This window comes from Protopterus annectens, chromosome 9.part0 (genome assembly GCF_019279795.1).
Source record: "Protopterus annectens isolate FY-2018-M chromosome 9.part0, PAN1.0, whole genome shotgun sequence".
Taxonomy (NCBI): Eukaryota; Metazoa; Chordata; order Ceratodontiformes; family Protopteridae; genus Protopterus; species Protopterus annectens.
The window spans coordinates 69,596,227-69,610,463 of record NC_056743.1 but is presented as its reverse complement, the minus strand read 5'-3'; the positions used below and the strand labels follow the sequence as shown (position 1 = coordinate 69,610,463).

General features: G+C 38.3%; 1 protein-coding gene across 6 annotated transcripts in view; it reads left to right on the top strand.

Annotated features, from left to right (window-relative positions):
* The window catches only part of LOC122811036 (tyrosine-protein kinase HCK-like), a 422,299-nt gene extending 412,310 nt beyond the window's left edge, over positions 1 to 9,989 (top strand). For all 6 annotated transcript variants that reach the window (XM_044082566.1, XM_044082565.1, XM_044082562.1 and 3 more), the window contains one exon: positions 9,570 to 9,989. In XM_044082566.1, the coding sequence (XP_043938501.1) occupies positions 9,570 to 9,988 (419 nt within the window). In that variant the 3' untranslated portion in view covers position 9,989. The remainder of the gene's footprint in view (positions 1 to 9,569) is intronic.
* Positions 9,990 to 14,237: the final 4,248 nt, after the last annotated feature.

Below are 14,237 nucleotides of genomic sequence, written 5' to 3'. Positions count from 1 at the left end.
TTTGTTATAGCATAGCTGAAGTTTTAATTTTTGCGATACCTGACGTTTAGTAAGGATGGGAGCTCCATAAAGAAGAGTGGAGAGGAGACAAGTAGTGGCAAGAATAGTTTTGGTTGTGTCAGTGAGAAAATTTTTGAATCTATAAAGCATTCCTTGTTTTTGACTTCAACAGTTATATTGTCAAGAGAGAGGATGTTAATTTTTGTTTTTTCATGGGAGATGGATTTGGGGCAATAAGTAGTTGTTCATTTTTATAGGGCTGTGCATGAGTTGTGAGTTACAAAGCCATGTTTCCGTGGCAGCTAAAGCTTCCTGAGTAGATTTCTGGAGGTGTACCATGTTGTCAGTTGTGCAAATGAGAGTGGAATCATCTACATATTGTATAAGGGTGGCCTGTTGTGTGATGTGTGGAGTGTATTGTTGAGAATGTTAAAGAGGAGGGGACCAAGGATAGAGCCTTCTGGTACACAGGTTGTGACTGGGAGGTAAGAACAGAGTGCCATTTTACTCACTGATACCTGTTGGACAGGTAGTTTTTGAACCAATGAAGGATGGGCTGAGAGAGACTTAAGGACATTTGAAGTAGAAGTTTGCTGTAATAAACTGCATGGAAAGCTTAGGACAAGTCTAGAAATAAGGAGGAGACTAGTTTGCCATTATTTCTAGCTTTATTGACATTATCTATATAGGTTTGAAATGCAGTGTTAGTATTATGGGAAGGACAGAAGCCATGTTATGTGGGGGATAGGAGTTCTTCCTGCTGGAGATAGTTTAGCAATTGTTTTTGAATACATTTTTCAAGTATTTTGGAAAGGAGGGTAAAATTGCTATAGGTCAAAATGTTTGTTGAATTTCCTCCATTGTGCAGAGGGATAATGTGTGACTTTTTCAAAAGACAGGGATTGTGGGATTCCTGGATTGACCTATTTATAAGAACTGAGATGTGGTAGGCAACACTATTGGCTATTGTTTTAAGGCATTCTCTTGGAAGGTCATCAGCTGAAGTAGAGCATGGTTTGAGTTTGTTTAAGAATAGTTTTATATAGGATGTGGGCACAGGTTTGAAGGTGAAAGTAGATGTGCTATGTGGCTGTTGAGTAGGCTTAGGATTAGATGCTATACTATCTGCGAAATAACGAACTGTATTGTAGTTTTGAAAGGTGAGTTATTGGGAGAGGGGTTAAGGTTGAATTTATGGCTGGGATACAAGATTTCTTTAATGGCTCTCCAGAATTTTTAGGGTTGTGTTAACTATTATTCTGAAAGTTATTATAGTTTTTTTTTTTCTTTTCATTAATTTGCTTTTTAGTAAGATTGAAAGCACTCTGAAATTTTCACGATATTGTGGTGTTTTATATTTCTGCCATTCTTTCCATGTTTTTTCTCTATCTTGCATTAACATTCTACTCTTTCTGGATAGTCAAATCGCATTATTTGTTTTGAGCCTTCTAAGGGGTGCAAGGCTATTCACGATATTCTGTAAAGTTGTACTGAATTCAAATTCATTTACAGCATCTAAGGGGAGGATTTTTTTATTAAGTTCCAATTAATAGATGATAGGGTAGTAATGAACATTTCTGGGTTAAACTTTGAAAGGTTGGATGTTGTTTTATAAACATGCTTTTTAAGTAGATGTGTGAGGTGTCTGGTTGTACAGATTAGGAGATGATCACTTAGTCATATATTGTACCATAAGTGGTGTATTTGCTAGAGTCTGATATTATGATCCAGTCTAATAGTAAATTTGGAGTTTTTCTGTAATTTGTGGGGATATTAATTTGCTGTGTGAACCCGTAAAGTTGACACTAGGTGTAGGGGAGTTAGAATTTATGCCCAACCAAACAACATGCACATCACTTAGTAGTATTTTTTTTTGTGGAATTGTTATGGATATCCAGTGTAGGATACTTTCCAGTATAGCTGCTGTTGCCAGAAAGGATGTAAAAAAAACAGTAATACATATTTGTTTATAATTAATTTTAGGAAAGTAATAATATTCTATGCTGAATTGAAATTTGGCATCAGTTTGTTGTATGGGGAAATGTGGCAGACGGAAAATATTAAAGCAAAACTACCACCTTTCCCTCTTTATATGATCATTATGGAATGAAATTACAGCCAAGAGGTATAATTTTTGAGTTGTTTGTATATCAGGCTTATGTTATGTTATCCAGGCATGTAGTTCATCAATTTTATTTCTTATGCTTGTAACATTTGTGGCAGTAAAAGTTAGATTACTGGGGTAAGAGGTTGACCATTGTAGGGTTACAGTAGTGTGTGGAAGGGAATTGTCTTTATGTTCATTGTGATGGGTGTGTCCAGAATTAGGGTGAATATCTCCTAGAAGGATTTTAGTATTTTGGGGAATTGTTGTTACTTGTTGTTTGGAGAGTATTTTTCCATTTAATGTTTCTTTTGCTTTGAGTTGAAATGGAGGTAATCAGTCTATATTTGAAGCAAAGGTGGGGGGTGTCATTAAATAGGTTTGGTGCAATGCATGGAGAGTGTAGGGAGGAAGTATGAATAGGTGGTTGGGACAGAGTTGGAGAGATGTTGAGAGCTATTATAGAGCCATGGTAGGACGAGATATGGCCAAGTAGCAGGAGATGAATAGAAGACACGCTGAACAGTAGCATGGTTAAAAAAAGGGATCTGTATGTTATAGTTGGCAGATGGTGGGGAAGTAGGGATCAAGAAGAAAACAGACGATGCAGGGTAGAAGGGTATTTAGTGGTGGTGGTGGAGTCTGAACGCTTATAGAGGGTAGGTAGGAAAGAAGTATTTTCTGTGAAGGAAGAGAGTTAGGTTGTCCTACTGTCTTTTCTGGAATGTAAGGAATAGAAAGGTTTAAAAGGCTAGAGTATGAGAACGTAGCTAAAATAGGAAGAAATGAGCATTTATCTGGGAAAAGCAGAAGACAACAATGTAGAATAAGACATGTGCTGTTAGGGAGGGGTGTGGCTATGAATGCATATAATGCAAAGCAGTATGGGAGGGAGAAAGGTGGTTGGTAATGGTGCTAAAAGATTAAATGGAAGCTAGGAATTAGGTAAAAAGAAACAGGAGTGTTTGTACGATAGTAGCAAGGTTGTTTGGGGGGGGTTAAGGAATAGGAGTCTCGGGTGCAATGTGTATGTAGGAAGTATACCCCAGGTCAAATTATAACAGAGAGTAATCAGTTTATAGCCAATGCAAAGCAATTAGCAGAGAGGTACCAAGAAGAACAGGTTTTCTTTCATTTCCTGAATGCAGAAAACTGCCAGCCCAAAAGACTAAGTAACTGACATATACAGTCTAAAATATTTTTCAAGAGAAAGGACAGTTGCCAACTTAAGAAGTGGTCCTTAAAGTGCAAGTACTGCTGTTCGGGAAATGTTAAAGCCAAATTTCCAGCAAAGATAAGTATTTGACTAGTTAAAGTTAATACACAGCAACGTTCATCAAATTTAATTTACTTAAATTATTCAAAGACAAAATTCTTGGTGAAGGAAGTTGGTCCTTATAACAGAGCTCCTGCATTATAGGGGATGAATGTAGTGATCACAGATTCTGCACTGTGGAGGAAAGTAATGACTGAGTGAAAAACAAATACACAGAGTATTAAAAAGTTAGATAGGAGATGAGTACTTTGGATTCAGATCAGGATGCAGCACAACTGATCAGATGTCTGCAGTGAGACAGATAGCTGACATGAAGCTAGAAATGAGAAAGGAATGCAACTGGGCATTCCTATACCTGGAGAAAGTATATGACAAGGTTCCAAGAAGGCTGATTTGGGAAGTCCTGCAGTGGTTCAAAGGCCCAGAAACATTGGCAGAAATAGTGCAGGCTATGTACAAGGACCCAATAACACAGGTATGAACAGTGTTCTGACTCACAGAGGGGTTCTGGGTGGGAGTGGGTGTGCATCATGGTTGAGCTCTGAGCCTACTGCTTTTCATACTGGGGTGGACTACATTAGCAGACTGTTCGGTGGGGACAGATTGACAAAACTACTCTATGCAGATGTCGTGGAATTACATGCAGGCTCTGAGCAAGAACTTTAGCAGATGATAGGGGAATGGAAAGCAAAACTGAAGGCACATGAGTAGAAACTCAGTACAGATAAGACAGTTGTGATGGCAGCAAATGGGGGGAGTCAGAAGAAGCTGAGAATTGAGATAGACAGGAAAACAGTGGAACAGGTTAGCAGTTTAAAGTGGCTGGGAGGGGTGGTTGAGAAGAAAGGAATTCTGATTGAAGTAATCAAAGCCAGAATCAGAGGGGCTGCAACCAAATGACACAGACTGTCAAGGTGTAGTGTGTGACATAAGAATGCCAAAGAAGTGAAATGTAAGGTGTACAAAACAGTGGTGTGGCCAGTACTACTGTATGGTATAGAAACCTAGGGAGCATACCTCTCAACTATCCAGATTTTTGCCTCATGTTTTTGGTCCATTTCTCCTAAAATTGTGGTTTTGTGGCAAATCATTAAGGTTTAAAGTCAGAAAATAATGGCAAACATTTAAGTTTCAGAATCCATACCCTTCAGAAAATGCATGCTAATGGAAAACCCCATATGCTATCAATTTTTTAAATGTTTGTAAGAACAGTATTTAAAAAATAACCCTAATTTGGGGTATTTGTCTCTCCATTATTGATGGCTTTGTCCACACCTCTTGCTCTAAGAGGTTGAGAAGTATGCTGGACAGTGAAGGCAGAGCAGTTGAGGAAGCTAGAGGTGAGAGACGAAATACGTGATATGGGTGGTATGATGCACACTGTGGGACAGATGAAGAAATGAAGACATCAGAGCAGAAGCTCAGGTAGTTCCAATTTCAGAGAAGGTCAAGGATAATAGATTTATGGTGGTCTGGGTACATGTGAGGAAACCAGAAGACAATCTGATGAAGAAGGTTTGGAACAGACAGGAAGAAAGCAAGAGGAGTCAAGGGTAGACAGCAAAGAAATGGATGGACTGTGTGACAGAAGACATGTGACAGGCATAACTGTAGAAGGAAGGAAGGTGAGTGGCACTGAAATAATAGAGATGGCGACAGTGGACATGACACCCTGACCCCATGTAGAAAAATGGGACACAAGGGTTGTTGATGATGATGATGATACTCCTCCACTACAGGAAGCTCCACTGGATGAATAAAGAGCACTTCCTGCTGTTTACATGCTGCTTAAACTGCATCAGTAACCCAAAGTACTTTAACCATTTGTCCCTTTAGTATGCAAGCCATTTGAAATCGAACCCGCCCCCTCTCATTCACATGTGTGGATGTCAGATATGCCAGTAACTGAATTTATTGAATAGATTTCACAGCTAATAAATTCAACAATTGTATATGCCTATTCTTTTCACTTCTTGTCAGCCTTTATTTAGTAGTTTTATTGACTCCCTTTATCCATTAACTTGCATTCTTTTCACATGTTCGCCACAAACTCCATCATCCCCATGTGTAATCCCTTCTTCATTTCCCCACCACTTTTATCACACGCTTCCATCCCATATATCTTTAGCCTTCTTATCCTGCTCATGCTTAGACAGATGCTAAGACCCACATCCCACACTTTTATTTTCTTCAAATTATTGCTCTTCCAATTTTTTTTGGTTTAAGGGACCCCTTCCAACTCTGCTGGTTGTTGTATCTTCTCTCCTTCACATTTCTGCCTTCCAACTTTGATTTTACTTGCATGATCCCACCTGACTATACTCCTAACTGAGAGCTAATGTGCTCTATCAAGAGACTGCCACAAATATTCTTCAACAAACTCATGGTTTGTCATAGGTATCTCTATGAGAAATGGTTGGCAATGCCAAACTGCTGCTAACTCTCACTTTTTCATCCTTTCCCCTTTATTAATGGAGTCACTTTAGTTTTGAGCTATAATGATCCTTCTTTTTACACAATTCCAACTTTTTTCAGTGTTATTCATCCTTTTTTTCTATTACTCATTTGACTTTACTTGTCGTCCCCCTAATTAAGAGACTGGGTACTCTACCAATGTACCTCTGTCAGAGGGAGGAGGCCTGGTTATGACACACACATACTGCCTCATTCCTCTTCACTACTTCCTGCCTTCCTGTCCTGGTTTGTCACTCTCACCTTCATTCTTTCAAAACCTACCAGCATTACTGTATACCTGAACTCTCTCTTTCTATATATTACTAACTTGCTATCTCCCATTTCTTCTCACACTCTCTTGGATACAATGTTCTTCTTCTTACAGTCTCTCCTTTCTTCTCTTTATACACTCAACTCTTTCTTCTCTTACTGTCCACTGTATCACTAGCTTAGACACCTTCTCACAAATCCAACCATCCAACCAGTGTTACACCTTCTGGACAACTATCTTCCAGTGAAATATTTTTCCTAGCGAATTTTCATTCTTCCCAACATCCTCCTTTGGACCATCCTTCCTATATGTATATCTTTCCAAGTACTGTTTCATAATCCTCTTAAAAAGTCTTTCTATGCCCCCCCAAGTCATATACTTTTGTTACTTTTAAGACATCACTTTCCCAGACTTTGAATTTTATGTCTCTTTCTACAGAAGTTATTCTGCTTACTACAGCTCTACTCAAGTAGCATTTCAAATCCAGGTGAGACTACACTGTCTTTACCTGGACCTAGTAGGAGATGCTGAGTTCTAATTAATGGACAACAAACTGGATGAATGAAAATCTTCAAATACCACATTTGCAAAACTGCATATGACAACAATGTAAAAAGCATTTTTGTAAGGGTAAATTCTGCCTCTGTACCCCACACACAATGTTGGGGGCTTCACCCCTACACCCTGGAGAGAGGGAGTAAATAGATGGGGGTATCAGTGGAAGTTCAGTGGAAAAACTTCAACAGGCATAACTTGTCTATCGCCTAGTAGCAACCTACGAGCCTATGAATATATATGTATGAACTCGGAGGTCACACAACTATGGGGGAAACATTAAAAAAGGGAAAAAAATGCTTCACATAATCACAGTCTTGAAGTGCAGGAGTGCATTATCAAAAACTTTCAGGAAGTGCATATTGAGTGAGTCAGAACTGGGGAAATAGCTTCCCACTTATTACACTTTGTGAAAACATAGGGCGTTTGTTTCTCCATTATGGATTTCACAATTAACTTCTAATTCTCCAGTACTCCAGGACTCCAGAAATGTTCCACACAATTGCAGCCAGAGGATAATCTGCTACTTTACTATTCACACAAAATCTGAAAATATAAATAATGGACTTTTACTCTGTCACATTAACTGTGCTGGCACGAATACCTGCTATGGGACTGAAAGCAAACCCCATCAGCATTAAGACCCATTGGTCCTGAGATCTGAGTGACTGAATGTGCTCTTTAATGGCATGTTTACTGGTGTGGTGAGTAGGGGTTAATATTTAGTGTAAGTAATTTTAAAGTGAAGGAGGTGAGAAGGGTGGCTCTTAAACTGACAGGTAAGAATATGGCCTTGTCTAACAGACTAGCAGGTTTCCCTGTTGTTTTCCAGAAGGATAAAATGGCAGATCCTGATTTTAGCTGTTTGCAGTACATTGGCATTACAGTAGGAATGAAGAGATATTACTTGCCTTACATACTTAAGCTTAGCGATGAGCAATTTAACCCTTATGTCTTTCCTGGCTTTTGGATTCAGCGGAATCATCAAGTTTATAGCAGAGCTTGAGTTGGCTAAGCACGCATATTGTGGTTCATTTCACATAATACCTGAAGGACAGAAAGTTGTCAAGCCAGACCCCAGACCCAATTGGTACCCCTTAGAATTTCTAAGATTGTCTCTCATCCCAAAGTTGAAGACCAAAAAAAAGCTCTCCAGGCTACTTGCTGCCTAACAGTAACAATGACAACAGCTGTGGCTACTTCAAAAAATGCCAGTATTGCAATCATACTCAGTCAGCACCTCTCATGCCCCCCTAGCCTTACCATTTATCCTGAAATTTGCAGAAACCTCTGATTTTGCCTCCAGTTTTTGACTTGTCCCTCATAATATTTCTGACCAACTGATAATTCACTAAGGATTTTATTCAATCAGTGATACTATTCATTAGAATTTCATACTTAATGTCCAGAAAAAATGTATGCTGATGCAAAGCCTGTTGTTCTTTTAACTACTTAAATGAATTAAAGTAATATTTAAAAAGCATCCCTAATTTTCAGTGTTTGCTCTCCACCCATTTAAGAATTTTTTTACAACTTTCAAACAAAGTTGAGAGGTATTCCGCTAACAACTTGCATCTGGGGTAGCCACCACCTTCATCCCACCATTACTACACCATTACTAAACACCCAAATACCTATGTTTGGTATTTGCTCAATGGATATATTATTCAAATAACACTGGCATCTGTGCGTCAAGCATCATAATAGCAGACTCCTTGGCAGTGATGGTTATTTTACTGTGGTACAACCAGTGCTGTAGATGGAGTGGTTATGTGCAGGTCCTTATGTAAAGACTAATGTTCTCCCAGAATTCATGTGTAATGCATTTTCAGGGCAAAGGATAAGGCTAAGACTGAGTATGCCAGCTGACAGATCTTTAAGGAACAGGGCAAAGAAAAAAGAATGGGTTCAAGGACAAACGCCTGGGACACAGATAATTTGAAAGTACTGGTATCTGAAGTGGATGAGCTGAAATGTATGCCTGGTTAGATAGTTGCAGAACCAGTTGAGGATTCTCTATCAAAGCACTGAGGTATGATTAGATACAAGCACACATCCATTATACATGTTGCTACAGATGAAGTCAACATTACTGCAGACGGCAACCAGGATGCTCAAACCTTTTGTAGCACAGGTAGTTTATGTATCATTCATTAAACAGATAAGTGATTTGTTTTATATATCTCTTTTCAACCATGATTCTGTTTATCTTTACATCTTTACCCTTGTGCGCCAGTATGCCTGTGAGATTGAAACACAGATGAATGATGCCAGCATTTCAAAAATCTACTTACTGAAAAATCCAAAACATTGAAACAAAAAAAAAATCATCACAAAAGGAAACTAAACAGTTTCCTTTTGTGACTGGTTAGCCAGAACTCTACCACTAGATTCAGATATATTCTGTTGAACAGTAGTAATGGTAGTGTTATGGAAAGGGTTTTCTAAGGTAAGGTGTAGGGTTATGGTTATGGGCAGGGTTAAGGTTAGCATGCATTAGTAAGGATTAACAGTGTACTGTTTCCTCCAGAATTCAAAAACAGATGCTGAACGGTGAAGTAATAATCCTCTAAAACTGTGTGTGTGTGTGTGTGTGTGTGTGTGTGTGTGTGTGTGTGTGTGTGTTTTCTTGCAGTAGACAGGTGTGTTGTTCAGAACCAGCTGTTTGCCTTATAAACATCGCTTGCTAACGCTGCACCAGCTTCCCTGTAACCAAGAAATTAATAAATTGACACTAAAGTGCTTTACTGAGCTTTATACAATAACCTAAATAATAGAATCACATTGAACAAATTGAAATTCAGAATTGCTGCCATCATTTATTAAATCATTTGTTGAGCAAATGTCCTGCATGCAAAATGAATGCAAATGCCAGACCTAAAGTACTGTTCTGTTTGTATTGTCTATAGATATTGATAACCAAAGTAAAGAGCAGGTGAATATGCCAGGCACACCACCTTCTAGAAGAACTACAGAGAATCAGCAACTAGCATATGCTGTCATAAATGATGAATATGTCAAGACCCCAGATGGACAAACTCAAATGCTGGGACAAGAACAAAATTTGTCACACATCCTTGAAAAGGTTGAGAACCATCTGTCTAGCATTGCCATTACAATGCCAAGAATCTGCAACATCCTTCAGCAAATAAGTACAACAATGACAATTCTTTTGGACCAAACACTTAAGCAAGAAGGCCCTACAAAGACTGATGCCAGTGTACAAGTTGACCATACAGAACTATCACACAAAGGAAAAAGATACACCACAGCTGTTTCCAAATCATTAGCTGATCAATATGCTGTTGTTAATAAATTTTTTAAATAAATGAACAATGCAGAAAAAAATATTTACAATAAGGGATACATTAGCATTTTACAACTGACCAGCATTATTCCTATGATCGTCATCTGCGTCCACAGATATTAGCATTGCATTTCTCTGAGACCAGAAATAGTAAGCATATCTAGGCTGATTTTCACATGCGTTTAACATTCTACTTTCTTTCTTTCTTTTTAACTATTTCTCTATCTCTCTCTTTCTCTGGTCTAAACCATAGAGGTGGGATAAACAATGGCCTACAGGCATGAGTCTTAGAGGCTTGCTTGCTGTTGCATAGGAAGTCTTGATTTTAGCAGAAAAAAATCTCAGAAGACCATTAATCTCTTTAGAAGATCTTTATTTGTGTAGAGTCAGATAAGCACTACATTGATCTGTTTAGATCTAAGAATTGTATAGCTTTATAAATACTTAATATGGGCATGACCCAGGTAAAGCCTGCCCATAGATGTGTTCTCCCAAGAGTGGGAGGGCCTAGGGTGGGTGGGGGCATTTACCATAGGGGCTGTCCCTTCCATCTATTCTATTCCATTAACACTTTAAGGACCAAAATACTCCATTCAATTATATTACTGGTTAAAAAGCAATACGAAATTGAAACTACACCATCAGATTGAGATTTCATCCTCCATTATAAAGTGGCATCACTCTGGACCTCTTTGCTACAACCTCATCTCTTTCTTCTTATATGTTTTAACTGACCATGCCTTTGAGAACCAGCATGTGCAGCTTGCCATTTGTAGCTACCATGTGCTGTCTTCCTAACTTGTAACCCTCATACTGATTTCATTGGAATGTGCTCTGCTCTCTCTCCTTCTCTTGCCATGAGTCTTACTCCCCCTTAGCAGATGAGTCCTCATTTACTAATCCATTTTCTCTGCCTCCAAACCATATTTTGTCCCCTTTGCCTTCTGCCCCATGCCATTGCACATCCTATCTATAACCTTTCACTCATCTTCTTTCTCTCCCTCACAACTAGCTGCTTGTTCTTCCCTGCTCACTTCTCTCTTGCTGCCCTTGTTGTATTCATCATTTGGCGGTGTGGTCTGCACTAGTACTTCCACTTTGGTTTTCTTCTTTTTGTCCTCATAGATGTATCTCCCACTTTCTCCCTTCAGCTTGATCATTATTGCCAACCCACTTGCTTGTACTCATCTGACAATCACAGCCTCTGTTCTCCTGGATTTCTCCCCTACCTTTTTGCATTCCAGCTTGTCTACTGACTCTCATTTTGCCTCATTCTGCTCCTCTTCATTTTCCTCTGTCCTTCTCACCTGAATGGCCAGCCCACTACAACGATTGGTCCTATCAATGTAGGGGTTGATATGGTGACAGCCTATCACATGCCCAAAGAGCCTGGCTATGAGGATCCTTATGGCTCATGGGAACATTGAAAAATCGCATGTAATCATAGCAAATGGAGAAGTGCAAGTATTAGAGAATGAAACTATGGTTGAGGAACCAATTATGAAATGAATGTCTGAAACAGAAGAGACTAAAGTTACAGGGACTAACCTGATGGTAAACAAAAGAGAAGGAAACATGAGCAAAATAACAAGGATGCGTGTTGGAGTTAAAAGAGTGTCATACTGTTTGTTCTGCTTACAATTGTCTTCCCATTTCCAAATCAATACTTTCCACATATATCTTTTTTTTTTCAAATAACTTTTTATTGAATATTTTCTCACATAAAATACAAGTAGAGAGATAAACAAGATGCAACTGTGGTATAGTTGAATGTTACAGAATGTTTAACATGAGAATTATTCAATAGATAATACACACTTTGCTAAATAATATTCGAAATAGCTAGGAATACAGTACTGGATAAACACAAGGAAATGGTTATGTTATACGTTAGTCATGATAATATTGTTTTAACATTTCACTTGTACATTATATTTCCGCAAATATCTGAGGAATAAATTAACCCATAGCAAGGCCACCTCCCAAAAATGTATGAATTTTACAGTTAAAATTTAGAGAGATATAGAATGCAAGTTACAGAGTGACTGGTTTAAAACTAGTCCTTCCCGAAAGGGAGAAGGCCTCACTTTATAACAGTCTGTAATTTAAATTAGATAATGGCAGTTTGAAATGTCATTTTCTGACTACTCATCTGATAAGTGAACTAGACGAAATGAAAATAAAAGCACTGTATGATAGCTTTCTAAACATAAAACAAGTTTTATTTATTCCAGCAGATAATGACAGAGCAGGTGTTTGAAGCTAAAACAAGTTTTATTTATTCCACCAGATAATGACAAAGCAGGCGTTTGAAGCTAAAACAAGTTTTATTTATTCCACCAGATAATGACAAAGCAGGCGTTTGCCTTTTATTACCTGGTGTCACCAGGAGTAAAGACATCTTTGGATAAGTGAAAAAGGTAGCCAACTTGATCTTGCATTTCCTAGAAATACTCATCTGCTGGTCTCTGTTACACAGAAAAGTATATGGCAGAAACATGTTCCTGAGTACACCTTTTTTAGTTGAAAATAGTATGCACCATAGCCAGTGAACGCACAATTCACAAAGGTTCTCACACAGCTCTTTGATAAAAATGTTAAATACAGACCTACCTTTTCATATAGAAATAAAATCACTCAAATCTTTACTGCAACCTTGATTTTACTTCCTTTGAGAACTGGCTGTATACATGAAGCAGTAGAAATACTATGTATTTAGTTCTTGATAACTGGGAAAATTTCATGAGAAACCTACTTTTAGGGGTGGTTTCTTTTCTGATAAAATGCCGTACTCAGATGTTCATATTATTGACAATAAGACTGTTAATAATAGTCTAGTGTAACGTCTTTCCCACTTCTTCACAGTCTGGTCTGTGAGGTGAACATTCCCACCTACATGATGAAGTGCTTCTCTTAAGCTCCACCCTCAAATGCATTCATGGGGAATCCAAGGACATGCCCTGCCTCGGAGGTTCAGCAATTCACCTCCTCTGGGGATCTACTGCCTCCTGACCTGATGTTAACTCTGCTGTGTTCCAGAATGCAATCCCCTTCCTCTCACATATGAGAGGTGAGTGGGCACAGCCCCTTCATTCCTCTCAGACCTTCTGTCAGCTCCTCTATTGCCAGGGTGGCTAGTCAAACTGTGGTCACCTAGGTTGTAGGCAGCGATCCTTCCCTTTATACCCAGAGCTCTAATTTTCGTTGATTTGTGTCATAGTCCTCTTCTAGCTGCTGTCTCACACTGACTGCCTTTCATTAGGTAATCACATATGAATACAAAATTTCCCTTTCCTCAGTTTTATACAACCTTTCTGTTTTTTACTTCCCAGACACATTTTCTTACTCAGTTTAAGTTGCCATACTTCACACTAGATCTCTAGTTTAGGAAATGTCTCTTCACCTTTGCTACGCTCACTTTTTGTATGTCAGCCATGCTTCATAATTTCATAACTTTGTGTTATAAGAAAAAGTCAACCTTTTCATCCAGAACTACTGTAATATCAGAAAAAAAGGACAACCAGACTCCTCCCCCTTGGTATCTGTCTGATCATTATACTTTCATTTGAGGGCACCCTGTATAGCAAACCCCCTTTACATCATATTGTGTAGCCAGTGTATTTCCATGATATTCTTGTGATTTCAATAGGATCCAATCTAAGTATTTTTAAACAATTCACATGTTGTTTAGTAAGGTGGCAAAAGAGTTGTTAAAATCTATGAAGGACACAGTGACAACATCCCCTCTTTTACTTAATATCATACTATACAATCAGAATCAATGTCTGCCTAAACACTTTTGTGAATCCAAACTGTCTTGGACCAATGGTTGTGGGTGTTTTAACACTCTCATTTGGAAACTGATTCTATATGTTTTCATAATAGCTGTAGACAAAATTGTACTTCTGTAGTTTGTAGCTCATTTGTTGTTCCCACCCTTATGATGGGAGATGAATCTGCCTCTTTCTTATCTTCGGGAACCTAGAATCTTTCCACGATTTATTTGAAAAGTTTACTTAGTTGTATTGCTAGTTTTCCACTCAGTTCTCTAAGAATTTTAGGGTGAGTCACATAAAGAACCCATACCTCTCACTGTCCAGATTTTCACAGAATGTCCTGATTTTTACCTCATATTTTTGGTCTGTTCGTCATAATTTTTTATTATTTTTTTGTGGCAAACCAGTGAGGATTGAATTCACTAAATAATGATAGGCATTTCAGACTTCATATCCTTTAGAAAATGCATGATAACACAATAATTTTTATTCTA